General features: G+C 46.8%; 1 protein-coding gene across 6 annotated transcripts in view; it reads left to right on the plus strand.

Annotated features, from left to right (window-relative positions):
- Positions 1-27,953, plus strand: part of DUSP11 (dual specificity phosphatase 11) — a 494,978-nt gene that overhangs the window by 277,594 nt on the left and 189,431 nt on the right. For all 6 annotated transcript variants that reach the window (XM_069618930.1, XM_069618928.1, XM_069618926.1 and 3 more), the window contains one exon: positions 14,325-14,385. In XM_069618930.1, the coding sequence (XP_069475031.1) occupies positions 14,325-14,385 (61 nt within the window). The remainder of the gene's footprint in view (positions 1-14,324; positions 14,386-27,953) is intronic.

Below are 27,953 nucleotides of genomic sequence, written 5' to 3' on the forward strand. Positions count from 1 at the left end.
ATAAACAATACAATACAATACATACTGGTTCCAGATATTTGGACAAAAAATCGGTCCTGGAATTTGAAAAAGTTGTTTCGACATACAACCTTCAAGAGGGGGAGGACAAAGAGTCTTTCGACTTGGCATTTATTTGATCTCAATATGAGCCATTCCATTGCTTCCCAGCCTGCTTCGTGAGCTATATTCGTATATAGCGACGTAACATCATAGTGAACAGTAGATCTTTCTTGTACAAACTGCACGCTGTTCAGTTTCTGTAGGAAGTGTCGTGTCCTTCACATAAGTAATAAGTAGGTGTTTCTTGGATCAGAGGTTTCTTGGACCAGTGATGGACCATCTATGTCTACAGGGCATACAGGTATACCCGTACTTGGACGACTGGCTGATTCACGCCCACTGGCCGACGGACACACTTGAGGCGACTGCCCGGCTGCTAACTGCAATTCTCCAGCAGCTATTCAAAGTCCTGCTTAACACCATCACAGAACACGCTGGTCCTGAGCGCCAAACTCAATACTGTGTCTTGCCTGGCGTCGCCCTTGGAGGAGAATATAGCAGCCATTCTGGGAAAAGGTGCAGCGGCTGTCTTCGACGAAGACGGCCACGGTGCGTGCCATCAAGTCGTTCCTGGGCATCATCTTCTGCATCTACCTCGTCTGGCTCTACAGGTTGCAAATGCTACACCTTCAGGAATTCCTGGACAACTGCTGGATACAGCTGTCCGGAAGCTTCACGGACAAGATCTCTCTTAACGAGTTCCATCGGGCGATAGCATGGTGGGGTGTTCGCTCGAATATCACCCAAGGCACGGGATTTCAAAGCCCGCCATACCAGGAGACTGTTACAATGGATGCATTCCCTAGAGGGATTTCCAGCGCACACCGGATGTCTGCATACCAGATGCCTGTGGCTGCTGGAGGTGAAGGATCTTCATATCAACATCCTGGAGCTACAAGCAGTGTTCTGGGCCCTCAAGTCGTTCCTACCATCTCTGAAAGGCAAGGTGATGAGGATCTTTACAGACAACACCACCACCATGTTCTAGATCAGGAAGCAGGGGGGCACTCTATCCCCGGCAATCTCCAAAGGAGTGCAGGACTTGTGGCACTGGGCCATCAGACAGGGGATGTTCCTCGTCCCTCTACACCTGGCGGGAGTCGAGACTCCCTCAGCAGGGAGCTGCACTCCTGCCACTAGTGGGAGCTTTGTCAGGATCAGGTGGACCGCCTGTTTGTCAAATGGGGCAGGCCCCAGATAGATCTGTTTGCAACGGCAGCGAACTCAGAGTGCCATAAGTTTGCCAGCAGGTTCCACCAGCCGAGGAGCCTGGGGGAAGCATACTACTTCCTTTGAAAGGGCCTGTTCCTGTACGCGTTCCCTCTCCTGCTACGAGTCATCAACATGCTCAGACAGTGCCCATGCAAGATGATACTCATCGCCCCGACATGGCCGAGTCAGATCTGGTATCTGGACCTTCTCAGCCTGTCAGCGTTGCCTACGGTCAAGCTGCCAGTGGTTCCGGATCCTCTCGCCAGAGAAGGGGGCGCAATCCTTCATAACGACCCAGGATCGCTGAACTTTAGGGCTTGGCCCCTGCATCCCTAGAGTTTGGAGGATATGAGTTGCCTGCATACTCGTCCTTGCCAAGGCCAGGGCAGCGTCTACTTTGAAGTGCTACGGTCACAAGTGGAAGTGCTTGACTACGTGGTGCCGGTCTCAGAAGATTATCTCTCTGCGGGTCATGGCCCCGCAGACCCTTCCATACTTGCTATCCTCGGCCAAAGCCGGACTGGCGCACGCCTCTATCAAGGTACATCTGGCGACTATCTCCCACTACACCAGGTCTCCTGGAGGATCTTCACTTTGGTCCCACTGACTTGTCAACGAGTTTCTCAAAGGACTTTTTCAATCTTTCCCACCAGTGAAAGCTCCTGCCCTGGCGTGGGATAACATGGTTCTGACTAGGCTCATGTGGGGCCACCTTCGAGCCTGTGCATCAGGCCCCACTCAAGTTCCTCTCGTGGAAAACGGCTTTCCTTGTGGCCATCACCTCTGCCAGGAGGGTAGGTGAGATCAGGTCCTATCCTGCAAGCCACCATACCTTTTTTTACACGAATCGAGGATGGTGCTGCATACGCACCCTTCTTTCATGCCGAAGGTTCAGTCGGAATTCGACCTCAACGAGCCTTTGGTGTTGCCTGTTTTTTTTTTTTTCCCCAAATCCGTTGTCACTGGCTGAAAGGGCTTTGCACTTGCTCGTGCCCTGAAGTTCTACGTGACGAGCACAAGTTCTCAGAAGCCTTCACAACTGTTTGTGAACTATGGGAAGGCCTTTTCCAAGGCTTCCATTTCAAGGTGGCTCTATGGCTGCATCACACATTGTCATCGGTTGGTGAACCTACCACTGCCCAGCCATTCGAGAGCCCATTCCACCAGTGTGATTGCTGCGACGACAGCGTTCCTGTCTGGTGTGCCTCTGCTGGACATCTGCAGAGCTGCGACGTGGAGGTCCACGCACACCTTCACAAAGTTCTACTGCATCGATATGGATTCCGTGGAGGAGTCCAGAGTCGGCCAAGCAGTGCTATGCAACCTGTTCCCTTGAGGTGAGTCTGTTCTAGAGGTAAAAGTTCATTGCTTGTGTTGAGCCTTGCCACGTCCTGTGGTTGTGTAATGTTGTACTGCTATGTATTTGTTATTCATGAGAATGTGAATCCATGCCATACCCCATGCTGGAGAAGGGTTAAGTTACTTAGCTGTAACTGTTGTTCTCCAGCATGGGTCTGGCATAGATTCACATGCGAACCCTCCCTTTGTCCTCTCTTCGGCTCTTCTTGGTCATACTGCCACTTTACGTGCTTACCAAATCTGAAGATGGCTGCCAGAGGAGGGGTTTAGGGGGAGGACCATCATTGGATGGGGGCAGTATGACCAGTGATTGGTTTAGTGGAAAAATACAGTTTTTAAGTGAAAGTGAAACTGTTTTTTCTTTTACCGAGGATTCTCAACCTGACTGAGAATATTCATGAGCATGTGAATCCCCATGCTGGTGAACAAAAGTTACAGGTAAGTAGCTTAAACCTTATTCTTTGGTTCCTGTGATGCATTTTCTTTTCCAAGCACGTCTTGCAACATTACTGTGGTAATCTTGGGAGATTCTCCAAATCATCTGAATGTTCTATCCCAATTGTGCTCCCCTGCTTCCCCACTTCAGATTGTTGTCCTCTTTATCCCTCCTGTCCTCCAGCCTGTTGTGAATATGCCCTTGTTACTCCTCCAACTTCAGCTTCCCTCTGTATTATTGCAGGAATCTCTTTGAGCAAAAAGAGTAATGGCAAATATTAATTTCTGAAAAGCTTTTTAGCCATCTGCTACAAAGCACCATGGGACACGTTTTTCAGGAGCAGGGGGCACCCTCTTTTCCATCAAATATTTTTAAAATGCAGACAAATTTACCCCAAACCAGCAAAAGGTACATCTGATGCACTTTGTGCCAAAGTTGTTTATTTGGTCCAAATCTATCCAACTGTTTTTGTGCTACGGGTACTCATTCAATACACGTTTATATAGGAAAATGAATGGGAGTAGTCTGTAAGCATCTATTATCATGCGGGCACAGCCCACTACTCGGTGGGAAGACAACTATTACATCAACAAAAGGAAGGTCTGAGAAAATGATAAGTGTACCCTATCTAATCCTCATGACACTAATAGGAAAGCCTTAAAGTAAATACAGGCCTCCTACACGTCCAACTAGTATTACTTAAAACACAAATTTTATTATGCATTACAAAATACAATCACTTTTCAATTTAATAAACACAATTGTTTTACATCATGGGAGGAACTGGTCAGGGAAATCTGCTTACACTTTTCCCCCAACACCACTTCTGAGAAGAGTAGTCCACAAGATGCACCAGCAACAAGCTACTTTAATCCTGGTTGCGCCTATGTGGGCGAGACAACCTTGGTTTCCACATCTGCTCAAACTGGCGATGTGCAACCGGATCAAGCTCCTGTGCCCTTACAACATGCTAACACAACACAAGAGAGCATCTCTCCACCCTCCTCCTCAATCTATGAACTTAGCAGCCTAGCTCCTGAAGTCCTAGAGTTTGGCCACTTAAATCTTCCACAACGATGTATGAATATCCTAAAGGAGGCACGTAAACCCAACACCGGATACTGCTATTTCAAGAAGTGGAAGAGATTTGCGATATGGTGCAGATCACAGTCCATAAACCCTATTGAATGTTCCCCAGCTAGCATTCTGCATTACATTCTTTACCTACTAGACTCCGTCCTAGTATTCAACCCCATCAAAGTACACCTGGCGGCTCTGTCAGCTTAGACCACTTCAAAGAACAAAGTGACCTGGTGGAAAATTCTTGTTATTAAAGCATTCATGTAAGTGGGTAAAGAGGCTATACCGTCCCATCTCTAACCCTCCACCAGGTTGGGATCTTCATGTCGTGCTCTCCAAACTAATGGGTCCATCCTTTGAGCCTAAGCACAAGGCCAGCCTAAAACATTTGACTTCCAAAACTGTGTTCCTAGCATCCATCACCTATATAAGACGAGTCAGTGAGCTACAGGCTTTGTCCATACAAGACCCTTTCTTCATAATCCACAACGACAAATTTGTCCTCAGAACACACCCTAGGTTTTCCCCTAAGATCATTTCAAAGTTCCATGTTAATCAATGTATAGAACTTCCTACCGTCTTTCAAAATCCATCTAACACAGCTGAAAGGGGCCTCCATACACCTGATGTACGGAGGGCGGTCTTGTACTATGTGATCAAAACTAAACCCATAGGGAAAACAGACCAACTCTTTGTTTCGAAGGGATTGTGTCCTCCGACGTATTCCTCATCTTAGATATCTCCTTCCAGCTCTGCTGGCCTCGGAAATTTTTTTCTCTAGAGGGCGCTGCGCGTCGACGTCCTCCGAGTCGATGACCCTCGACAGCCGCCGTATCGACGTCGACGTCATCCTGCCTATAAAGGCCGCGCGCAGCGTCCGTTGCTCAGTTCCGTGTTTCCGCGCTTACTCAGTGCCTCGGAATACCGTTGCTCAGTTCTTGTCAGATTAATCCTATTTACCTCGAGTCATTCGATCCGTACTCGATGGCTTCCTCGTCGGAACCGACAACTCCTCGATCCGGCTTCAAAAAATGCAGAGATTGTGGGAAAAAGATGTCGCTGACTGACCCTCACAGAGTTTGTCTGTGGTGTTTGGGAGCTGAACACCATTGTTCGGAATGCGAGGACTGTATGTCCATGACAGCTAAGGCCCTGAAGGAGCGTAGGGGGAAGCTGGAGAAAGGTAAGACTTTTAAAGCTTCTTCTTCGTCGATGAAGTCGAGACACTCGTCTCCTCGTCACCATTCGCGCTCCAGGTCTCGGAGTGGGTCTCATCACTCCTCGAGATCGAAGCACTCGAAGAGGAGACGTCGAAGATCCCCTTCTCCGTCTTCCTCTGTTTCGCCAAAAAGAATCCCTTGCCCCACTAAACATGGTTCCCGGGCTGAATGGGAGGAATTCCGCAAAAATATGATGAGCGTCTTCGAGAAAGCAGCCTCGACCCCCTTGAAGACTGCCGAGAGCGATGCTCTGGTCGAAAGACCCGAAGGTCAAAAACGCTGCGAGTCGCAGTACCCGGCGAAGGAAACCTCTCGAGCGTGTCTCGAACCCTCGAGTAGGACTATGACCTCCAAACCTTCCTCGAAGGTTCCGTCGACGAGGGTTCCGTCGAGGTCGATGTCTTCGACGCCGTTGTCGAAGGGACCTTCGACACACGGGTCTGTCGACTCGATGCCAGCTTCGACACCTGCGTCGACGCCAAGAAAAGTCACGGTTACGACACACCCAGTGACTATCCCCAGGTCCTCGACGTCGATGGCTTCGAGATTGTCGAGTAGAATTCCAATTCTGTCGAGGTCTTCGAGGCCTCCGCCTTTGTTTTCGACGCCACGCTCGAAGCCTTTGACGTCGGCGTCAACGACATCGACGTTTTCGAGGCCGATAATGACAAGTTCGGCACCCTCTGCCTTGGAAATGGGATTTACTCCCTTTATGAGTTCAGAACAATTGAGAACTATGTCCTCAATTTTGGAAGAGGGTGAATTGTCTGAACAGGAAGACACATTTGAGTTGCAGGGACCTGTAACCCCAATTAGAGAGGAATTTTCCTCTGAAGAACGCAGGTTAAAGGATCTTCATGATTCCTTACATGAGGCAAGTGGGTTAGACTCTTCCCCTGAGGTGGAGTTTGCTAGGCCAGACCCGGGGGAGCATGCTGAAACCCCCTATAGAGCCTTAATGGCCAGGATCACGGAGTTCATGGGGTGGTCTGCACCTTCACAATCTTTCCAACAAGATGACCTCACGGATATTCTTGACAAAGGCCCACAGGAGGATCCTGTGGTGCCTTTTCATAAAGCTCTTCAGAGGAAGATCATGACAAACTGGGAAACCCCAGATGTCGTACCAGCAGTAAATAAAAAACTGTCTACAAAGTACAGGGTATCTTCTACAGACCCGGAGTTTTTGTCTAAACACCCATCCCCAGAAAGTCTGGTGGTACAGGCAGCATCCTCTACCGATGTCAAGACGGCTTATCCTACCGCCCCACAGGACAGGGACGATAAAAAATATGATGCTATGGCAAAGAAAGTCTTTTCAGCATGTAGCATGGTGTTAAAATCTGTTAATGCTACTTGCACCCTTGCTAGGTTCAGCCATACACTTTGGGAGTGTGCTTCTACAGCGGCTGACTGCATCCCGGAGGGAGAAGAAAGGGATGCGTTCCTGAATATTATACAGGACGGTAAAGACGCTATGTGCGAATCCCTCCAGACGGGCATTGATTTGGCTGACAGTATCAGCAGAGCAATGGCGGCAAGTACATCAACCAGGAGATTCGCTTGGTTGAGAGTCTGGTTTTGCCCCAGATGTGCAAGCCAGGCTCTTGAACATGCCATTCGATAGCTCTTCTTTGTTCGGGGAAAAAGGCGGATGACAGTTTAGAGAAACTGCAAACTTCAAAAGCAGCAGCAAAATCCCTAGGAGCTGCAATCCGTCGGACTCCCTTTCGTCCCACAGGAACCTCTGCGAGGGGCAAGTCCTTTCGCTTCTACTCCGCATTCGGAAGAGGTAGAGGACGACCGGCTCAAAGGGGACAAAGAAGAAATACCCGAGGTGGACGGGGTAGATATTCAAAAGCCGCAGCAACAGCAGGTGCCTCTTTACCATCGGCATCTGCATCAGCCGCCCCAAAACCACTCTGAGGACTTCCCTCACAGGACACCTGTAGGAGGCAGGTTGACTCAACATCTGGCGGTATGGCAGGCTATCACGTCAGATGCTTGGGCATTGGAAACAGTTGCCCAAGGTTACTGCCTGCCTTTCCTACGCATACCTCAGTCATCCACCGGGGATCAGCTCTCAGAAAGCTCCAGATCCGCTCCTCTTGCAGGAAATTTTGGACCTGCTAGAGAAAGGTGCCATAGAACCGGTACCTGTAGCGGAGAGGAACAAGGGCTGGTACTCCCCTTACTTTCTCATTCCAAAGAAAGACGGAGGACTGAGACCCATCTTGGACTTGCGAGAATTGAACAAATTCCTCAGGAAAGACAAATTCAAGATGGTCACTCTCAGATCCTCCAGGCCCTTCAGTTCCAGGACTGATTGGTATCTCTGGACCTTCAGGACGCTTATTTCCATGTGCCTATCCATCTCAAACACAGGAAATACCTGAGGTTCGCAATTGGCAACTCTCACTATCAATTTCGAGTGCTGCCATTTGGGCTGACCTCCGCCCCGAGGGTCTTCACCAAGTTAATGTCGGTAGTGGCTGCAAGTCTAAGGAGGGAAGGGATTCACGTCTACCCCTACCTGGATGATTGGTTGATCAGGGCTGTTTCTTCGGAACAAGCTCAGATCCAGCTAAATCACGTGTGCCACTTCCTTCACAGACTGGGCTTTTCCCTCAATTTAAAGAAGTCTCAAATGATACCATCGCAGAGACTCCAGTTCATAGGAGCGATCCTGGACACTTCCCTGGGAAAAGCCTCGCCACCAGAGGTGAGGGCTCAAGATATTCTACAGATGGTTACCAAGTTCCAACATGCCCAACGTCTCCCAGCCTTTGACTTTTTGAGGTTGCTAGGCCTCATGGCATCCTGCATTTTCCTAGTGCCAGAGGCTCGCCTGAGAATGAGATCCCTCCAGTGGGCACTGAGGACTCAGTGGTCACAATTCTCAGGGAGAATGACAGATCTTCTTCAGGTTCCCGGCAGGGTGGCTCGAGACCTTCAGTGGTGGGCCTGTCAGGAGAACATTCTGAAAGGAGAACAGTTTTGGCAACCGTGGCCGGAGATAACAGTAGTCACGGATGCCTCACTCACGGGGTGGGGAGCCCACGCCAACGACTTGACCGTCAGCGGTCGTTGGTCTCCATCGGAGTCCAGACTACATATCAACCTGTTAGAGCTAAGAGCCATCAGACTTGCGCTGAAGGCGTTCCTGCCAGCTGTACAAGGGAAGAACGTCCTGATAATGACGGACAACACGGTGGCCATGCATTACCTCAACAAAAGAGGAGGCATAGGATCACTACCCCTGTGCATAGAGGCGATGCAGCTCTGGTTTTGGGCAATCCAAGAAGGAAATGCGACCTGTTCTGCTCAAGGGAATTTCCCCCGAGAGGAGCTCTGGGAGACGCGTTCATAGTGGACTGGGAGTTTCCGCTTCTGTACGCGTTCCCACCGGTCCCTGTCATTCCTCAAATGATCAGGAGGTTGAGAAGATTCCGGCGAACCATGATTCTAATTGCCCCGGATTGGGCCAGGAGAACGTGGTGCCCGGACCTTCTAGACTTGTCCATCTGCCCTCCAATTCGACTTCCACTCAGAGAGAAACTACTCTCACAGAAGGGAGGTCAGGTTCTCCATCCAGACATCAAAACCCTCAACCTTCACGCTTGGCTTCTGAAAGGCTGAGGTACAAGGATTGGGACCTCCCTGGTGATGTTATGGAGGTGTTGCTTTCGGCAAGGAGGCCAGCAACAAAGTCTTTATACCGCTGCCGTTGGAACAGATTTTGCAGCTGGTGTAGAGAACAGAATATCGACCCTTTTTCATGTGGTACACCAATGGTTTTGTCCTTCCTACTATATTTGGCAAATTCAGGCCTTCAAGTTGGCACCATTAAGGGCTATCTCGCAGCGCTATCCATCTTTAAGCGTACTGCGGAAGAACCATCCTATTTCAAATTACCCTTGGTAATACAGTTTCTAAAGGGGTTAACCAATGTTTATCCCCCAAGACCTTTCCAAGTTCCCCTATGGGATTTAAACTTAGTACTAACTTTCCTGATGGGCACACCTTTCGAACCTCTCCATTCTTGTTCGTTAAGATTCCTTTCCCTTAAAACTGTTTTATTAATAGCACTTACATCTGCTAGAAGGGTGAGCGAATTACAAGCTCTTTCTTGTAAACCCCCTCACACAATATTTCACAAAGACAAAGTTGTCCTGCAAGTGAAGCCTAATTTCCTCCCAAAGGTGGTTTCTGAATTCCATATCACTCAGAAGATTACCCTACCATCTTTCTATCCTCCTCCTCACCCGGGGAAAGAGGAAGAGAGGTTACACAGGCTAGACCCTAGGAGGGCTTTAAGTTTTTACATCAGTAGACCAGCCAGGATAAGACAGGCAGACCAGCTGTTTGTAGGTTACGCAGGTCACAAGCTGGGGTTACCAATAACTAAGCAGACCATTTCCAGATGGATCATTCTAGCCATTCTGGAATGTTATAAACTGGCAGGGAAAGAGCCCCCTCAAAACCTTAGGGCTCATTCGACCAGAGGTATTGCAGCTTCATCGGCCCTCAAAAGAGGCGTGTCGGTTAAAGACATCTGTGCGGCCGCTACATGGTCGTCTGCCCATACCTTTACACGTTTTTACAATTTGGATTCCTCCTCCAGTCAAGAGACTAGGTTTGGAAGGGCTGTACTGCATTCGACCTCGATACGGCGGCTGTCGAGGGACATCGACTCGGAGGACGTCGACGCGCAGCGCCCTCTAGAGAGAAAATTTTCCGAGGCCAGCAGAGCTGGAAGGAGATAACTAAGATGAGGAATACGTCGGAGGAACATCCCGTCGAAAGAACATTACAAGGTAAGAAGTAACTTGTTCTTCTATAGCACCTGGGAGAGAAGGCAATCCTATATCAAAAAGCGCCATATTTAGTGCATACAGCTCTGCTATTCCTTATCCAAAATGGTTTTACCTTTCACTCCCAGGGCTCACTCTACCAGAGGTACCAGAGCTACCTTAGCCTTCATTGCAAACGTCCCTTTGGGCGCCATTTGCAAAGCAGCTACATGGAGTTTCATTCATACTTTCACACAGCATTATTGCATGGACTATCACTCAAAAGCAGATTAACAGGGGGGACAAGCGGTTCTAAAATCTCTATTTGCCGCTGTACCTTCTCACATCCCACCTCCTTCTTCAGATACTGCTCGCTAATCTATGCAGAGCATGTGATCTAAGCAGATCCACAAGCCTCAGAAGGGATAAATTACTCACTGCAATTGTATTTCTGATGCTTGTATCTGCTTAGATTAGCATGCGATCCCCCCCTTGTTCCCCTTTGGGAGTCGAAGGCGCATAAATGTTTTCTGGTCTATCACTGTTTCTGCTTTATCACATCTGTTCTCGCGGTACACTTCAGGCAACCTCATGCCAGAAACAAACCATCTGAGGGACCTGCACGCGTGAAGGTCCATAGGTACGGTACACGTCACACTAGGGATAGTCTTACTAACATGCCCTGTCGACGTCCGTATTCATGTTTTGAAAGCAAATCTTGTAATACTCTGCAACTACCACTAGATGTCGGACTATGCAGAGCATTTGAAACTAAGAAGATACAAGCATCAGAAATACGATTACGGTGAGTAATGGATCACATACACAGGTAAAGATACATCTTCCGAAAGGTAAGCACTATCACAATAAGCAAACACAATATAAAACCAATACAATACTTCTTGTAAGTGAACCACAGTGTAAAATGAGTTATAGAATGGCAGTATGCTAGTCAAGGTAAGTAAAAAACACTTTGTAGTAAACCTTGTTATACTTTCTAGAATGGCAGTAAGCAATTCAAATGTGAGTAAGAACTTTGCTATACTTTCTGGAATAGCAGGCACAATTCAAAGGTAAGTGTAGATAGCTATGTATCCTATTCTATTTCAGTTATACAGTTCTACTACCAACAGTAGCAAGTAATTAGCAACACTTGTAACTTATTCTGTTTCTGGAATAATACAGCTACGCTACCTTCAGTAGCAAGTGAGTACAAAACTTGTTAGCCACATTTTTGAATAGTGACACAATTCAAAGGTAAGTAATAACTTGATCCTTATGATAGAAACAACAGCAGCACAAGGTAAGTTATTTGGCAATCTTGTCACAGAGCCTAGGCTTTAAGAGTCCTTCCCTATTTAGTTCCTAGTCTCTTTCAGGGTCAGAATGGGGTTAAAAAATGCAGGCACAAGCTGCAGAAAAGTCAAGAGTTCCATTGCAATTCTTCTGTAGCAGTTCTTGTGGGTAAAAGTTCCAGATTTTCGTAGGTGGCTCCCTAAATGCGTATCAACATTGGGCCTGGGCAAACTCCGAATTGCACAAATGACCCCCTTAGCCACACTGGAGTGACATAATGATTCTAGATAAGTATTAGCTTGAGTCGCACAGAACATTAGGAGTCATGAAGAAGATGAAGCTGGATGCCTTCCCATGTTAGCAGCTGTAGACTCGGTCTCCTGTTCCTTGGTGACGAAAGGAGGGACTCTGGATGGGATTTCACAGCAGCAGTGGAGAGAGAGGAGGCTCCCAGCAAATAATTCTGTGTGTTCCAATGGGAATCTGTGGATTTGGCTACTTTTTCAGAGACACTAGGGAAGAACGGTTCTCGTCCATTCAATTCACCTCGCTTGCTCGGTCCTGCCATCTGGTGAAGGGACTTTGAGAAGTGGAATCTTGCTTCTGGAGGGCCAGCAGGAGTCCACCAAAGTTTCGGGAAGATTCATTCTTCGGAAGATGATGCACTGCAGGATGGTCACAGGTTCCAGAGTATTGGCGGTTTGCAGCTCATGAAGGTCGCAGCACATCGTGGGATGGCTCAAATTGCAGGTAGTCTTGGGACTGATTATGCCCACCAGTCCTTTGGATGTAGTTGTAATTTTCGGAGCTTCCCTCACGATTCGAAAACGGGGTCCAGACAGCAGCGGTCACTTCAGCAGGATTCACAGGTTACTGGAAAGGACTGGAGTCGTTTTCTGTGGTCTAAATCTTCAGTTCTTTTGTTCCAGTTGTCAACTTGTCTTGCGCCTCAGGATCCAGGCCATTAATCCAGGAACCCAGCCAATCAGCACTCATGCTACATTCAAACTTTGGGGGGGTGGCTGTCCTTTAAGGACGGCCAGCCTCCCAGTTGGAAATGGTTCCAGGCAGGCATGCCATAAGACCAAGGACTGCAGAGTTTAAGATTCCTCCCTCGTTTTCTGTCTTCACAGACACGCTGGAGCCTTGGTGGGCTTCCAGAGGGATTCCTGCCAAAGGCAAAAGTCAAACCTGGACTTCCTCCACCCAGGACGGCAGAAGGACCAAGAAAGGACAAACACACATGAAATGATGAAGACCGAATACCGCCACCATTTTGGGTCAATGGTGGCCCTTATTTACATTACTTGGCCTGTGAAAAGAGCCTGCAGCTAAAATCACACACATGTCGGTAGAACATGTCCACTGCCACCAGCCATTCCGGTATGCCTGTCACTGTAACAGAAATGTTACAGGAGCAGTGAGAAAGGGGATACTATGTAACCCCTCAGCACCCCACATAAGGTGGTGTGTGCTGATCTCAGAATCGAAAATGTAGACTGGTTAAACAGTGTCCCTCTACCCTTGGAAACATGTGTTCCCACAATGAAAATAAAAGAAAATACAAAAGGTAGCACTTCACTAAAGATGCTGTGTGCTACAAAAGTAAATTATAGATGCCTTATAAAATATGGAGGACAACATGACTCCATAAAAGTACAAAAGTGACGGACAGGGGTTCCCATAAACAGAGCAAATGACTGAGATAGTGGGGAATAAGGCTCCCGTTCACTCAGGAGACAGACGAAAAAATCAATGAGTCCAGCAAAAAGTGCTGAGGGTCTTGGAGGTGAAGGAGATTTGGAATAGAAATGGAAAATCTGCTGTGTCGACTCCTGCGCTCTGTTGATCCCCTGTTCCCTCATAACCTACCTACTCTGATCTCATCTTGGAAACTTCACCTGAGGGTAACCTGCCTAGAGCAAAACATTACCTTGCCCACCGAGACAGCCATCATTCCCAAGAGCTCATGGCATTCCCAAGAGCTCATGAAAATCGTGGCTGTTGTGCTCTACTTCACATTAAAAAATGTTCTTTGCTACAATTAATGCAAATACTTGGTGACACTTGGTTGAAATTGATTTTCAAGAGCAGAAGCTAAAACTAGCTCCTAGGTATGAGCATCCCTTAGTAGGCAGGCTCTGCCCCCAGGAGAACAAGGACCTAATATATAGGGTGCTGCAAATCTAATGTTTATGTGAGATGCAAAGTGGACATTTAGGTCAATATTGTATTACAATACATGATGCTTTAAATGTCTTGTAGATGCCTCTAATGCCTTTTTAAAGACGTTCTCAAACAGAGAAAGTTCATGCCATAGTTCATGTGTGGCACCAGATAGCCTCAGGAGCCTAAGGTAGCTCCTGGTAGTTGTTCTTATCAAGTTACCCAGGTGCCCACAGCTAGAAGCAGGAGCTAAAAAGCTCCCAGCAATTTGGAACGCTGCACAGGAAGGCAGCAGTCTGTAACAGCACTGGCTTTAGTACAGCATGTTCAAAATGCAGATAACAATACTTGGGTCAGTATGTTATGTTCAAAGCACATGAGATCTGTAACAGAAAAATAATTAGAGTAGCATTTTTAGGCCCGAGAAAGAGTGACTTATGTAAACAGAAAGCAGCAGATCCTAAACTTTGAAAGAGCTGGCATTCATACAGCCAGTTTCACATGCAAAGGATTACTTTGGTAGTGGCCTGGTGGAAGGCAGGAGAAGCATTCCTTCAGGACTTGGTTTGAACATGCATTCGTAGAGCCAGTTCCACACATTAGGACATGAGGAAGGGGCTCACACAATATGCTTTTGCTCTGTGCGCAGTTTAATGGAGGATTCTGCCTTTTTGTTTACTGTGTAATACTTGTGTTTTACAGATAAGCTCATTGGTGTTCACTGTACACATGGCCTGAACAGGACTGGCTACCTGGTGTGCAGGTAAGTTTGCTAAAGAAACGGATGCTAGCTGAGGAGGGATTGCACATGGCTGTTTTGGGAGCGCAGGTCATCTAGAGTGAAACCACCAGTGGTTGACCTGTACCAATGCTGCTGTCAAATGTTAGTTTATACTTGCCATTCCGGTCTCCTTTCAGTGAGGTTATTTTATCTATATTGATATACAGGAGGAACAATGCTTTTTGATCACAAAAGAACGTACAATAGATAAATCAGATTTGACGGGAAGCAGTGAGCTTCTTACAATGGGTGAGTTTGAGGGACATTCTGACCAGGTCTGTTTGTTTATTTGTAGGGCAAACCAAACCCGGAGGTAACTGGGATGCATAATGAAATTTAAGGCTTAGGTTACAAGGTAGGGGAAGTTAAATATAAATACACAGTAATCAGAGAAAGGTATAAAGTTAAACAAGGATAAAGTACATTGTATGGAGTTCAGGCAGTACATAATCAAAGATAGTTGCTGAGCCAGGTGCCGTGAGCCAGATCAAATGTCGTTAGAACGCAGCCAGTTCAAGGTGTTACGCCTGAAGCTGTGGAAGGATTGGTCAACTCTGAGGTCGATCGGTAGTGCATTCCAGGATTGGGCGGCTTTCACTGGGAAGCTAATTCCTCCAGACTTTTTAAATTTAAATCTGGCAATGTTAAGGCAGAAGGCACTGGTCATTCTAGAGGGCCGGGTTGAGGTTTTTCGTACAATTCTCTGTTAAGTATGGGAGTGCAGCATTATTTAGGCACTTGAAGGTCAGGGACACTGTTTTAAGCAGGATTTTATCATTTATCTTCAGCCAACGGTTTTCTCTTCTGATTTCTGACACATGCTCTCTGTTTGGAATGTTCAGAGCTGTTCTTAACGCATAGTTCTGTAAGATTTGGATTTTATCTAGATGTACCTCTTAGCACCTAGGTAAAGGTCATTGCAGTAATCCAATTTTGACAATATTAATGCATTAGCGAGGATAATACAACTAGCCTTCGATAAAAATGGCCTGCAGGCCCTGATTAACTTGCATGTGTAGGCAGATGAGGATGCCAAGGAGTTTACCTGTTTGCCAAGGGTTAGCGCAGAGTCAAGGTAGAAGCCGAGAGTTTTTACTTCTTTCATAACCTTGATCGTGTTTCCACCTATATTGAAGGCAAAGTAGTTGAGTTTTTTTTATTTAAGTTGACAGCAGATCCCAGAATCAGGATCTCTGTTTTATCGTCTTTCAGGCATAGGCCATGGGTTGCCATCCATGCCTGAATGAGGAGGTACATTTTATTTACCAAAGCGAAGTCGTCGCCATTATATCCGGAAAGGGGTATAAGGATCTGGGTGTCATCTGCATAGTTAATCTAAGTGACACCCAGCCTGTCCAATTTGTCAAACAGAGGCTTAGTAAATATATTGTACATGGTCGGCAAACACAAGATCCTTGTGGAACGCTGCATGTAGTCAAGATGGGGTCTGCAGATGCTGATGGGGAGAAAAGCAGATGCTGATGGGGAGAAAACTGTGTTCTGTTATTTAAGAAGGATTGGACCCAGGAAATTGCATCTCTAGAGAAATGGGCAGCTGATGCCAGATGTCTGCACAGCACTTAGTGGTCCACCAAGTCGAAGGCGGCTGACTGGTCAAGGAGTAGCAGCATGGCAGTTTTCCCATTGTCCTTGAGCTCATCGATTTGTGTTTTTAGGTCAATTACTGCTGTTTCCATGCCATGTTGTGGCCTGAAGCCGGATTGGTGGGAGCCTAGGAGGTGGTTAGCCTCAAGGTAGGACTGTATTCGCACGTATGCTACTTTGTAGATTATTTTAAGGAGAAAAGGCACTGTGGTGATTGGGATGGCGGGATCCACAGTCTGTTTTTTTTTTTTTTTAGTAATGTTAAGATCCAGGATTCTTTTAAGTTGCTTGGGACAGTGTTAGTCACAAAGGAGGCGTTGATTAATTTGGAGATCAATGGGGCAAGGTCTCTCGCTGCCTCTTTGATTATTTATGTCTGGCAGTTATCACGTTGGCAATTGGAAGGTTTTAGAGAAGAGATAATTTTTTCGGTTTCCCGGATGGATACTTTGGTGAATCTAAATGGTTTTAGTGTTCTATTGGATTCTAAAAGGATGGTCGGATGCGGCTCATGATTGGTTAGGGAGGCATATTTTTTGCCATCTTGTTTTGAAGTAAAGTTAATTTGTGGGCTAGAGCATTCTGTATGCTTGTGCACCATAGTTTATCCTTGGGGGCATTGTCTGGGTGGAATTGGGGATTCCATTTCACGTATCTCAAATACTCCTTTTGTATTTGAGCTAGCTTTTGAGATTCTTTCATTGTAGAGGTTTTTTTGTGCAGATTATTTCCTTTTTGTAGTTATTAGCAAAGTTGGATAAAATTAATTTATTTTCATCTGTGGGAGTGTCGCGCAATGCAGTTTCTAGTTTTCTTTTTTGTAGTCTCAGGTATTTAAGGTGAGGTGTGAAGCAGGCATTAAGGTGTGCACATTGATTGCTTCTACGCATTTTAACAGGTGCAATAGTGTAACGCTTTAGACATGGTGTTGTGTGCTTCGACCAGGAGATTAGGGTCGGAAGTATTTGGGAGTGAGTTAAGTGATCGAAGGATGTGAGGTAGTAATCTTGCCAGGGTGATATTCTTTTTGCTTCTAGTAGGAAGAGGAGGTGCAATGACTTTATCTTTGGACAGTTGTTTAGGTGTGGCTAAGGCAAAGGTGATCAGATGGTGGTCAGTCCAGTGTTGTGGGGTGACCTTGGTGACGGAGGTTTTGCAGTTCTGGTCCGCTACCCAGTCTAATATCCTGCCTTTGACATGGGCAGGTGAGGATACTCTTTGAGTTGGTCCTTGTTCTAGCAGGATATTGGCTACTGCCTGGGCATTTTTGTGTGCAGGGTCATTGAAATCAAGGTTGAAGTCGCCCAGTAGTGATATTTGTGAGGAATCTTTAGTGTTTGCTAGGATACTAGATATGTCCTCTCGAAGGTGGCAATTGGGACCGGGGGGGGGGGTCTATAGAGTAGGTAAATAGTTAGTGCGGCAATTGGATATAGGGAGTTTGGCAATAAGCAGTTCGCAGAATTTGATTGGGGGCGAAGGTACGAGTCTTATGGTAAGATCAGATTTAGCTATGAGGGCTAATCCGCCTTCTTTGGCATTAGGTCTGTCTGCTCTGAATATCTGGTAATTCTCGGGTACTGCTAACGTGAGGGCTGGGCCCGCAGCGTCATGCAGCCAAGACTCTGACGGCTACGATGTCAAGGTTCTCAGTGGAGATAGTATCTGCTATTTGGGTAGCGTGTGCCACTAGTGACATAGCGTTGAGATTGTAGTCAGGTTTTTGGAGTCCTGTAAACTGTTGAAGAGGGGTTTAGATGTAGAGGTGTTACTTTTAGTCTTAAGAGGCAAGCAGGGTTTCGAGATCAATATTCTGTGTGAGTTCTCAATATCAAGATTAGGTGTGGATTTGATATCAGAGGTATTTACATTCTGTTTCTGGTTGGGTATTATGAGCTTGCTACTAGGTGGCTCATAGAGGCGAGGTAGTCTGACTCGAAGTCTGCTGTTTCTGTCCGCTAGCGGGCAAGGGGTATATCTAATGCAGGTCATAGAGGCCATAAGCTGCAGGCTAATTAGTGCAAGGCCTGTGTGGACAAGGACCGGGGTACAAACACCCAAAGGCTGTGGCAGGAGGACAGAAAAGATAGAGCGAGTAACTAACTACACCTGCCTGGTTCCAATACCTCTACTAGGTTACGGTGCTGTGCCGCTTACAGAGGATAGAAAGAGGTAAACTAACCACTTCTAAATGTGTAATGCTTTCAGCCTTGTTGGTCCTATTCCACTCTCTTCCACTAGGTGCAAGTGTGAATTGGAAGAGAATAACTAAATTAATAGCTTAAAATGGTGCACCGATGGTCAACCCGGAAGGCATCTGGTGGGGTATCAGCCAGTTTATTGACCACCAGATTGTCTTATCTGGCCAAGGTGGACTCGAATCTAAAAACGACACACAAAAATGACAGACAATGTTCAACATAACATTCAACAAAGAAGACACCAAATCCCATACTCCGTCTAGGGGTAATGTTAGTGTAACGGGAAATGGGATTTTGGCAACAGGTATGCTCAGACTGCAAGGCAGGCCTAGTTTTTGCCTCAACCACCGTCGACTGGTTTCAGTGGCAAATGTATAAGTTAGGCCACTTTCTTCAGGACAGAATTCTACTCCCATGAGACGGTTCAGTCAAGAAATTGGGTACTGACCATCTTGAGAGAATATAGGGACGACATATTGAAAGTTTGAATACATTACCCCCAAGTCGTTAGTCCCGTGAGGCTGGATCAATTTGCGAGGGAACCTTAAATTAGGTGGTTCCTGAATGTGAAGTCAATTGCAGAGAATGCTGTATATCCATATTTCTGTGGAGCACATAGATCCAAGCCCCAGGTGTATTGGAAGGTTTATTTAGGCGCGTAGTTATCCGCGTCCTACTGCCCGCCATCAGTCTGACAGTCTCCAAAGAGTGCTAGGGTCAACTTCAAAGAGTGTTGACAGTGGTTGCTACACACGAGGCATAAACTGGGCCTACCTTGTAGTGTGAGCATACCTTTTACCAAACTCCCATTTCCCGTTACACTAACATTACCCCTAGATGGAGTATGGGATTTGGTGTCGTCTTAGTCGAATGTTATGTTGAACATTGTCTGTCATTGTGTGTCGTTTTTAGATTTGAGTCCACCATGCCCAGATTGACAATCTAGTGGTTAATAAACTGGCTGATACCCCACCAGATGCCTTTCGGGTTGACCATCGGTGCACCATTTTAAGCTATTAATTTAGTTATTCTCTTGCAATTCACACTTGCATATAGTGGAAGAGATTGGAATAGGACCAACAAGGCTGAAAGCATTACACATTTAGAAGTGGTTAGTTTCCCTCTTTTTCTATCCTCTGTAAGCGGCACCGCATCGTAACCTAGTAGAGGTATTGGAACCAGGCAGGGGTAGTTACTCACTCTATCCTTTTCTGTCCTCCTGCCACAGCCTTGTAGTACTTACCCCTCCCACCCCTTTGGGTGTTTGTACCCCGGTCCGTGTCCACACAGGCCTTTGGATTTTTCTGAGCTAAAACTAAATAATTGACAGTTGGCTATTGCCCTATTTTGTGTTAACACTAGTCAAGAGTAAGGGCAATACCCTGATAACTCTCTCTTCCGCCCCCTTGTTTTCTCAAAATAATTAGTGCTAGGGTCAATGATAGTGAAGACAGCTGGATGATCTTTGTGATCATAATTTCTCAAATGGTCAGTTAACCTGGTTAATTGATAGTAGTGGATTTGAGAGCTCTGGGGGTAGGAGTCGAAACTGGGTGCCAGGCAGGACAGAGAAATCTATGCAATAGGCTGATGATCAGGCATAGGAGTGTATAATTAGTGCTGGGGTATTCAGCAACAGGTCTGCACTGGTGAAGTTCAGGGCAGAGGCTAGGTCTTAGCGGGGCAGGTTGTGGGGGTGGGAGGTAAATGGAAAAGTCACCAGGGGCAATATGTAGGTCGACATGCATAGATTAAGGACGATTAAGGACAACCACCATTTGACATAAAGTGCAAGGAGGCGGTACAGCCAGCTATGCTCGGGACGTGACCATGATGGGTGAAGTGCTAGAATGGAGGCAGAGGAAGTGAGAGACAGAGGCAGGTTAGAGGCAAGGTAAACATTTTAACTAGCAGGCAGATGAGGTAGGTTAAGAGGGTAACTCTGGGACGAGCAGGTAGGCTTTTACTTTAGTTTTGAGCAAATCCTTTTGGCCTGTTTCTCGGATGTCTGCAGGAAGAGAATTTCGTGCAAGTAGAGCAAGAAGAGAGAGAGTGGAAGCAAGAGGATGTACAGGGAGGGCGAGGAGCCACAAGCGTAGTCAAGGAGGCAGAGCCGAGATTACGATAAGACTAAGAGTTGGGCAGAGAAGGATAGATACAGTGGTGCCTTACTGTGGATAGATTTGTGAATCAGGAGAAGAAATTTAAATGTGGCCCTGTTTTGCATCATCGGCCATCCAGCCTGGGGATGGTTCGAGGAAGTAGGTGTGAAGCGAGGGAGTTCAAAGAGTACTGGTAGCAAAGTTAATAATCCTGCCGCAAGGACAAAAAGCATAGTTGGGGAGACAAGAGGATGCTGTCCAGTTTTGAGAAGACCAGAGTGGTTAAGAGATGCTTGGCGATGTTGAAAGGAAGGAGGTGCCTCATATTCCTAATTTTTAGGAGGTTGAGGCAAGCTGCTGTTGTAGTGTTGGAGATGAAAATAGAGAAAGATATGAGAAGGGTCATAGATGACACTGAGATTTCTAGCTGAAGGAAGAGTAGGGGAGAGTGTCAGGTGGCAACTGGATAGGCAGAGGAAGAGACAAGAGGCTTTTGGCAGGGAAGAAGAGTACCTCTGCCCCCTGTGCTGCTTGTTTCCCCTTCTCTTTTAGATGTTTAATCAAAAAAATAAAGTTCATGCAGAACATTCCTGTGTATCTAAATTACATCAGATGTGTTTGGTGCTGTTTGCATCTTTGTGCAAGACCTTATAGAAGCTGTGAACTTGTAGTCAAGCTCTTGCAGCAATCAATGATTCGAGGCTGAATCTTTGAATAGCAAGGATGGATGTTGGGATTTTCCTAGACCCTAAAGTTAGAGAACATTGGCCTCAGGGTTTCTTTGTACATTGCCTGTCTCCCCAAGGGTTAAGCGTGCAGGCAATCAATGGTATACTCTTAAAACAAAATAACAATAATGGAGCAGGGTGGAGAAAAGGGACGGGGTAGCATACAAAAACACACAATAAGGGAATGTCCACACAATACTATGTGCATTATGTTTCAAGAGTATATAGCTTTCACAGAACACAGAAAATTGTAAGTCTGTGCAACAAAGCAGACTTGAAAAGCCTCTGCTTTGGCGCAAAATGAGCAGTCAGTTGGCATCCACTTTGATGGTGCACAGTATTGTTGGTAAGGAACCAGGGTCTTTCCGCACCCCCAAGCGCTTTAGAATTAGACAAGACCCCTCTTAGTCGCTACAAGGGACCAGGCGGAAGGGTGGGCACTTGGAAAGCTCTCTCATGCAAATATATACACAGTCATGGACAGGCACTGAAAAAGGTAGTTATTGTTTAAATATAAGGTGCAATTAACTGTTAGCTGTATAGATTTGTAAACGTCAGATCCTATGCATTTGTAAAATCCTAGCACGGTAAATGCAAACTCTCTCCCGGAAAGAATGCAGCCAGTGCTAAAAATAGACGACAGGCTTCCGCAGTGTTCGTGCTAGCAGTAGCAGGATAACTTCACTCACCAGCTGTCTGTCAAGAGCCCATGCATGCTAAAATGGGATTTACATGCTTGATATATAAAATGCAGAAATGGGACATAATGAGCATTAAGGATGGGGGGGGGCTACAGGACTCAGATACACATGAGTAGAATGAGTCAAATATGGAGAGAATGACTGGAAAATGTTTTTGTACATAGAATATTCATAGGTAGCAAAATGAAGGAAAGCATGAGCTACAGTGTATTTTTGCATAGGCTAGCAAAATGTAAATCTGCTTGTTATGACAGAAAACGCTGACAATGAAGAAAGGAAGACTTTGGAGCATCCCTTGTATGGAAGAAGGATGGATTGGGATGGAGCCACAGCCTGTATCCAGTGACGCCACTACAGCATGATGGTACGGCAGTGCCCGTTGTCAAGGGAAGCAAAGGAAGGGATAAAAGACATTATTCAGGCTCTATTAGAGCAAGGGATCATTGTGCCATCCATGTCCCCATGTAGTATGGCCATATACCCAGTCAAGAAAGCAACAGGGGGTAGTTGGAGGATGATCCAGGATCTACATCCTCTTAATGACGCGATGCAGGAGTGGTTTCCGGTAGCATTCCCAAGACAGCGACTTACTTCACAGTGGTGGATCTGAAGAATGCATTCTTCTCAATCCCACTCCACCATGACTCATGGTATCTCACTGCGTTTACGCATGGTCAACGGCACTTTGAGCTCATGAGATTGCCTCAGGGGTACTTTGAAAGTCTGAATATTTTCAATAGAGTACTGCATGCTGATTTTGGAAATATTCAGGTGCCTAGCACAATCATCCAGTATGTGGATGATCTCCTGGTATGTAGTGAAAATGAACAACATTGTGTGGAGCAGTGTGTCTTGTGAGGAGTGAGGACAGGACTCTGCTGGTTACACTCTGATTTTCTTTCCAGTCCGCCTTCGCTTACCAGTGATTCTACGTGCTACGTGCTACAAACGCACCGCACAGGCGCGGAGCGCAGCGCGGTGTGTGGAGCAGTGTGTCTTGTGTCGGGAGTTGGGTTGGATTGGAGGTAAGATACTACCCGGTCTGCCTCCCTCAACCCCGCTGCCACTCACCCATCATAGATGGCTCCACTATCACCCACGGAGGACGACATCAGCCGACGTCTACGCAGTAGCAAAACAGGCCAAGACCTACATCCAGACTATCAAGACCTTATAAAAGTGCCTGATAGGGCCCGGAAATGCGAGAAAGGGCTTTCAACAGCAGCTACCCCCGCCAGTAGGGAAAGAGCCCTGCATAAAATTTCCTCGGGCGTGCTCCCCGCTTCCTCAGGATCCCGTCGGACGAAGAAAACTGGGCGGGCAGGGGCGCCGGAAGATGCTGTTTCACCCAAAAACTCCTCACCATCGGTGGCTAGTACGAACAGCCCATCTAGCCCGGTTGCAAGAAGGTCCTCTATGCCCGGCCCGATCACCGTCTCGACGAGTGATTCCTCGTCGGAGGACGGTCGCGGCTGGGATCTGATCGGCCGGGCTCGACGACTCCAAATCAGCCGCACAAAAGCCTTGACAAGAACAATCACCCCGATCATCACGACCCTTCGGCGGGCTCGTACGCTTCACCGCGCCAGCTAAACAGCCCAGACCAGAAGACCGAGAGAAGTCTAAAGGACCCGTTGGCCAGCGTACCAGCAGCAGCCGAGACTGGGCAAACGGACACCCGTCCCATAGCTACTACAGTTCAGATCCAAGTACATCACACAGGCCTCTCAAGGGGGTCGCATCATTACAGGCTGACACCTACCACCCGAAAAATTAGTCCGATTGACTCGTGGGACATGGAATCAGAGGACGAGGTCTTTGCGCCTAACACACAGCCGGAGGTGTCGGAGGTGTCAGAGGTGGATGCCGAACCAAAAGCGGCTAGCACCACGGGCCCCGAGTCGGCCAAAGACCCCAGGTGAACACCGAGACCTCAAGGTCAAAAGTGGCGAGTGAACCTCCAGTCCAGGATCGGGACTCAGTTATGAGAACTCGTACACCAAACCTGGCTGTAGGCACGCCTCCAGTTGTGATCGAAGCACAGCTGAGTGACACTGAGCAGCGGGGACAAGCCCCTAAGAAATCACTTCAGGTCCCAAAGACTCTGTTCAATAATGGGAGCTCAAATCAGAACCAAACAATGGGGAAAACTAGGTCAAAGAAACAGAAAAAATTCACCGCAAAGTCCCAAGGGAGCACAAAGGCAGTTTGAGTTCGACGAACCTGAAAACTCTCAAGGAATTTTTTTTGAAGCAACATAAAAGAAAATGAGGCCAAGAACCTGAACTGTCAGACGCGGAAATCTTGGAGGCTATCCAAGATGACTCACCATCGAGCAAAGCCAGAAAAACCGACTCAACTCTCCAAGGGCGAATACAGACGGCACCACCACGCGAAAAACTCGGCACCGCACCATCGCGGGCTTAGATTCAATGAGACCAACACCATCAAAAGTCTTGCATCAAGAAATAAGCCACAGGACTCGCCTGAAAAGGAAGCAGATCTTGCCAATAAGTTAGTCGAAGACCCTCCCAAGTCCGTCAAAGACATCAAATGCAACTCTTCCAAACCTTTCGACCACCCCAAGCTTACCTAAGCCGAACCAAAAATTCCGCTTCAACCAGCAGACCGATAACTTCGCGTGGACCCAGCAACATATTCAAGGAAACCCGAATCAAATGTTAGAAAATCTGCCGCAGGCAATACATCCCAATACATAACTTCAGAAAGAAGGCTCTCGGAAAGATTCACGGTACTCCAGGATTCCAAAGAATCAAATACCCCGCTTAAAAACAGATGCCCTACTAATGCATCAATCACGTCGGAAAGTGACTCTCCCTCGAAAAAGAAAAAAGACCTTCTGTCGGTGATGTCGGCATTCTCAATCGCCTTAAATCCCTTTGGAAAGCTGTATGAATCGATACATGAGGCCTTGAAAGACAATAAGTCAATTATCAGCGAACTAAAGGACAAGCTGATTTTTGTTGAAGGATATCTAACAGCCACTGAAAGAAATTCAAACTACATATATGCAAAATTAGAGGAAAAAATTGACAATCTGACCACAGAACTGCAAAAGAGAGGTGGTTTTTCAAACAAAAGCATAGAACTCTTGACGAAAGCCACACAGACCACCCAGACTGAGAAGAACATAGAAGTAGCCCCTATCTTCGCAAAAATGCCCCCAAAGACCAAACTTCATTCGGCCACAGCAGTGCTACTGTCCCCGCCAAAGTCTTTACCCAGGGGGAAGGCGAAAGAAAAGAGAAAAAACTGCACTAAAGCGTCCGTGCTCCTATGTGCGGAGGAATCACCGCCAGAAACTTCGCCTACACGTAGCTCTATTAGGGGAACCGAGATGTCACTAAACCAAGGGGAAGCTGCTAAAAATTCAACGTCTATAAACTTGGAGCAGACGGATATGGCAGACACACCTAGAATAAGTGTGGACTCAAACTCATCCTCAGACCTGCAAAACATATCACAGTATTCAAATGCTAGGGAACTAGATTCACCATCTCCGACGAAGCGAGGTGACCTACCAAAACAGTCCCAAGAAATCCACCCACAAGATCTTGACCCTACCCAGGAAGGGGGGAAAAAAAAGCATGACAAGGTGTCTAGCAACTACACTGACCAACGATTACGCTCAAACTCCCCGTCTACTGCACTAGAAGCTTTAAGAAATCTAAAGAATACAAATGAAAATTTTAAACACGAGTCACGAAAAGATCAAGACCAAAAATACAGATCACATCACGCCGATAGACCGCAACTTCATTCTAGGAAGGAGCCGAGACGTTTCCAGGAGGCTGTCGCAAATAAAGACAGAAAACTCGAAGGGGCACTACTCTTCAAACTGGAACAAATTTCGGGCAAGGACAGCTACCTGGTTCTAAATCGCAGAACAGTCTTAAATAGACTGGGAAAAATAGACAGGCTCCGTCACCTAAGATCGGACGACTTAATATTGGTCGAACCTTACCATCGTGAACATAGAGCGAAAGCTTACCTCCACGTAAGAAGTAAAGTAGTGATGGAGCTCACAACGGAAGTCCAAAAAGACCTTCACAAACTGGGCCTCAAACTACATCTCCTCCAGAAGCCACCAAAGGACAATCCTGACAGAACGAGAGACAAAAGGGAATGCTCAAACCAGGGCATGGAACGACGGAAAGATACGCACAGAAGACCCCGAGAAGTGAAAACCTGACATATGGCACCGAACGGCGATGGCGATATAACCGAACTACTCCACCCATTACCAGTCCAGCCAAAAACCATGTTACATTAAAAACCCAAGAAAATCAGGAGAAAAGAGATCAAAGAGTCTAGGACTGAAAATACAAGAGAGATTAGATCCAGAAAAGAACTGATTGCGCCATTTGCACCCAAACCATGGAGATGGATCACGGACACCTTCTCTCGAAACCAAAAGAAATAGCAACAAACACAGGGACCGAATTCCACAAAGAAGCTCAATACCGGTCCCTCAAATCTTCGAACAAAGAGCACCCTACACATGGCATCCTGGAATACGAGAGGGTACTGGCACCGAACTATGCCAAGTGATGTAAACCTGAGCACTTTCGAGCTGATATGCTTACAAGAAACATGGTTGGTTCATAAGCCCTCCATGGACGGCTATGTAATAGAAGCCTCTGCAGCATCCAAGTCTATCCTAGGCCGCCCCTCTGGAGGCGTACTAACAGCAATCCGTCTAGGCTCTGGGATCCCACCCAAGGGAAAAATAGCAGAGGCCTACGGAATATTAACTACGCTGACTTCATGGTTCCACCAAGATCAAACCAGAGACGTTTGGATAAACTCGGAACTAGGCATAATAACTTTGTACTGGAACCCGGCTAAAACTAGTACTACTGAGTTCTGTACCATGGTTGCCAACCAAATTGATGACCTGACGGTGGAGCGAAAAGTTCCAAATAACATAATCTGTGGCGACCTGAACGCCAAATGCGAAGGAAAAATGAAAGACGAACAAAGTCCCAAATCAACGATGGATGAAAGAGGACGGGCATGGTGCCTCCTAAAGAAAATGAGAAAGTTCCATAACGTGTCATCTCTTCCAGACCAAGGGTCCCGAATTCCAACGTGGGAAAGATTGAGTTCGGCCGCCACTCTGGATTATATTTTTATCACAGAAGGGCTGATACCTTATTTCAGCGACTTCACAGTTATAAAAACAAAAGAAAGTGATCACAATCTTCTCAAAATGTCGTGGAACGGGACAGCTGTAACAAGATCTCTTTACCCAGCAGCCATTGAGTCAAACCTGCGACAAAACAGACTTCGCCTAACATCCGACAATGTAAGATCCTCTGCGTCCAATATTTCCATGAAATATGCTCAAGAAAGGGATGCGAAATGCGACAAAAGACCGGAGTACGTCTCCCTCCTGCCCCCCCCACAAAGTGAACTTTGCGGGGAAAAATCCCGGTCAGCCCACGCACACACACTCATTCAATAAAGAAGTGGCGACAAAAAGGCAGAGAGTAAACAAACTAAAAAAAATGGCTCTAAAAACACTCCCCAGAAACCTGGACCGCATATCTATCAGAATGTAGGCTCTACAAATCGTGGCTAAAACAGCAGCGACTGCAAATGTACCAGAACTATGCCGAAGCAATGCTACACACTTGGGCTACAAGAAACACTCGTGACTTTTGGTCGCTATTAAAATCAATAAATGGACAAAGGGCAAATTCACTCTCTAGCTGCGTCCCTGAGCAAAAGTGGATCCAGCATTTCACGGAGCTATACCGCAGTCCCTCGACCTCATCTCTGTCGCAAGCAGCTCTCCCTGATTCTCCATGGATCCCCTTATCTACCGACGACATTAGGGAAGTGATCATGAATCTCAAATCGTCGAGGGCCCGGGGGCCAGACGGCCTGACGAATACCGACCTGAAGAAACATCCACTGGCGTGGGCACGAGCTATTGGTGAAATATTCAATCAAGCCCAAAAAATCAAACAAATTCCCAAAACCTGGACAGAGGCAGTACTGGTGCCCATCTACAAAAAAGGCGACAGAAGTACCCCGGCCAACTACAGACCCATAGTCTTACTTGATATCATAGGGAAGATTTATGCGTCGCTGCTACTACGCCGCTTTAAGGACTGGGCAAGATCCTCCCCGGCAGCCAACCTCTTCCAAACAGGCTTCCAGAAAGGAGCTGGGACGGCGATCAAT

The sequence above is a fragment of the Ambystoma mexicanum genome, chromosome 10 (assembly GCF_040938575.1).
Source record: "Ambystoma mexicanum isolate Mex_15411 chromosome 10, UKY_AmexF1_1, whole genome shotgun sequence".
Lineage (NCBI taxonomy): Eukaryota > Metazoa > Chordata > Amphibia > Caudata > Ambystomatidae > Ambystoma > Ambystoma mexicanum.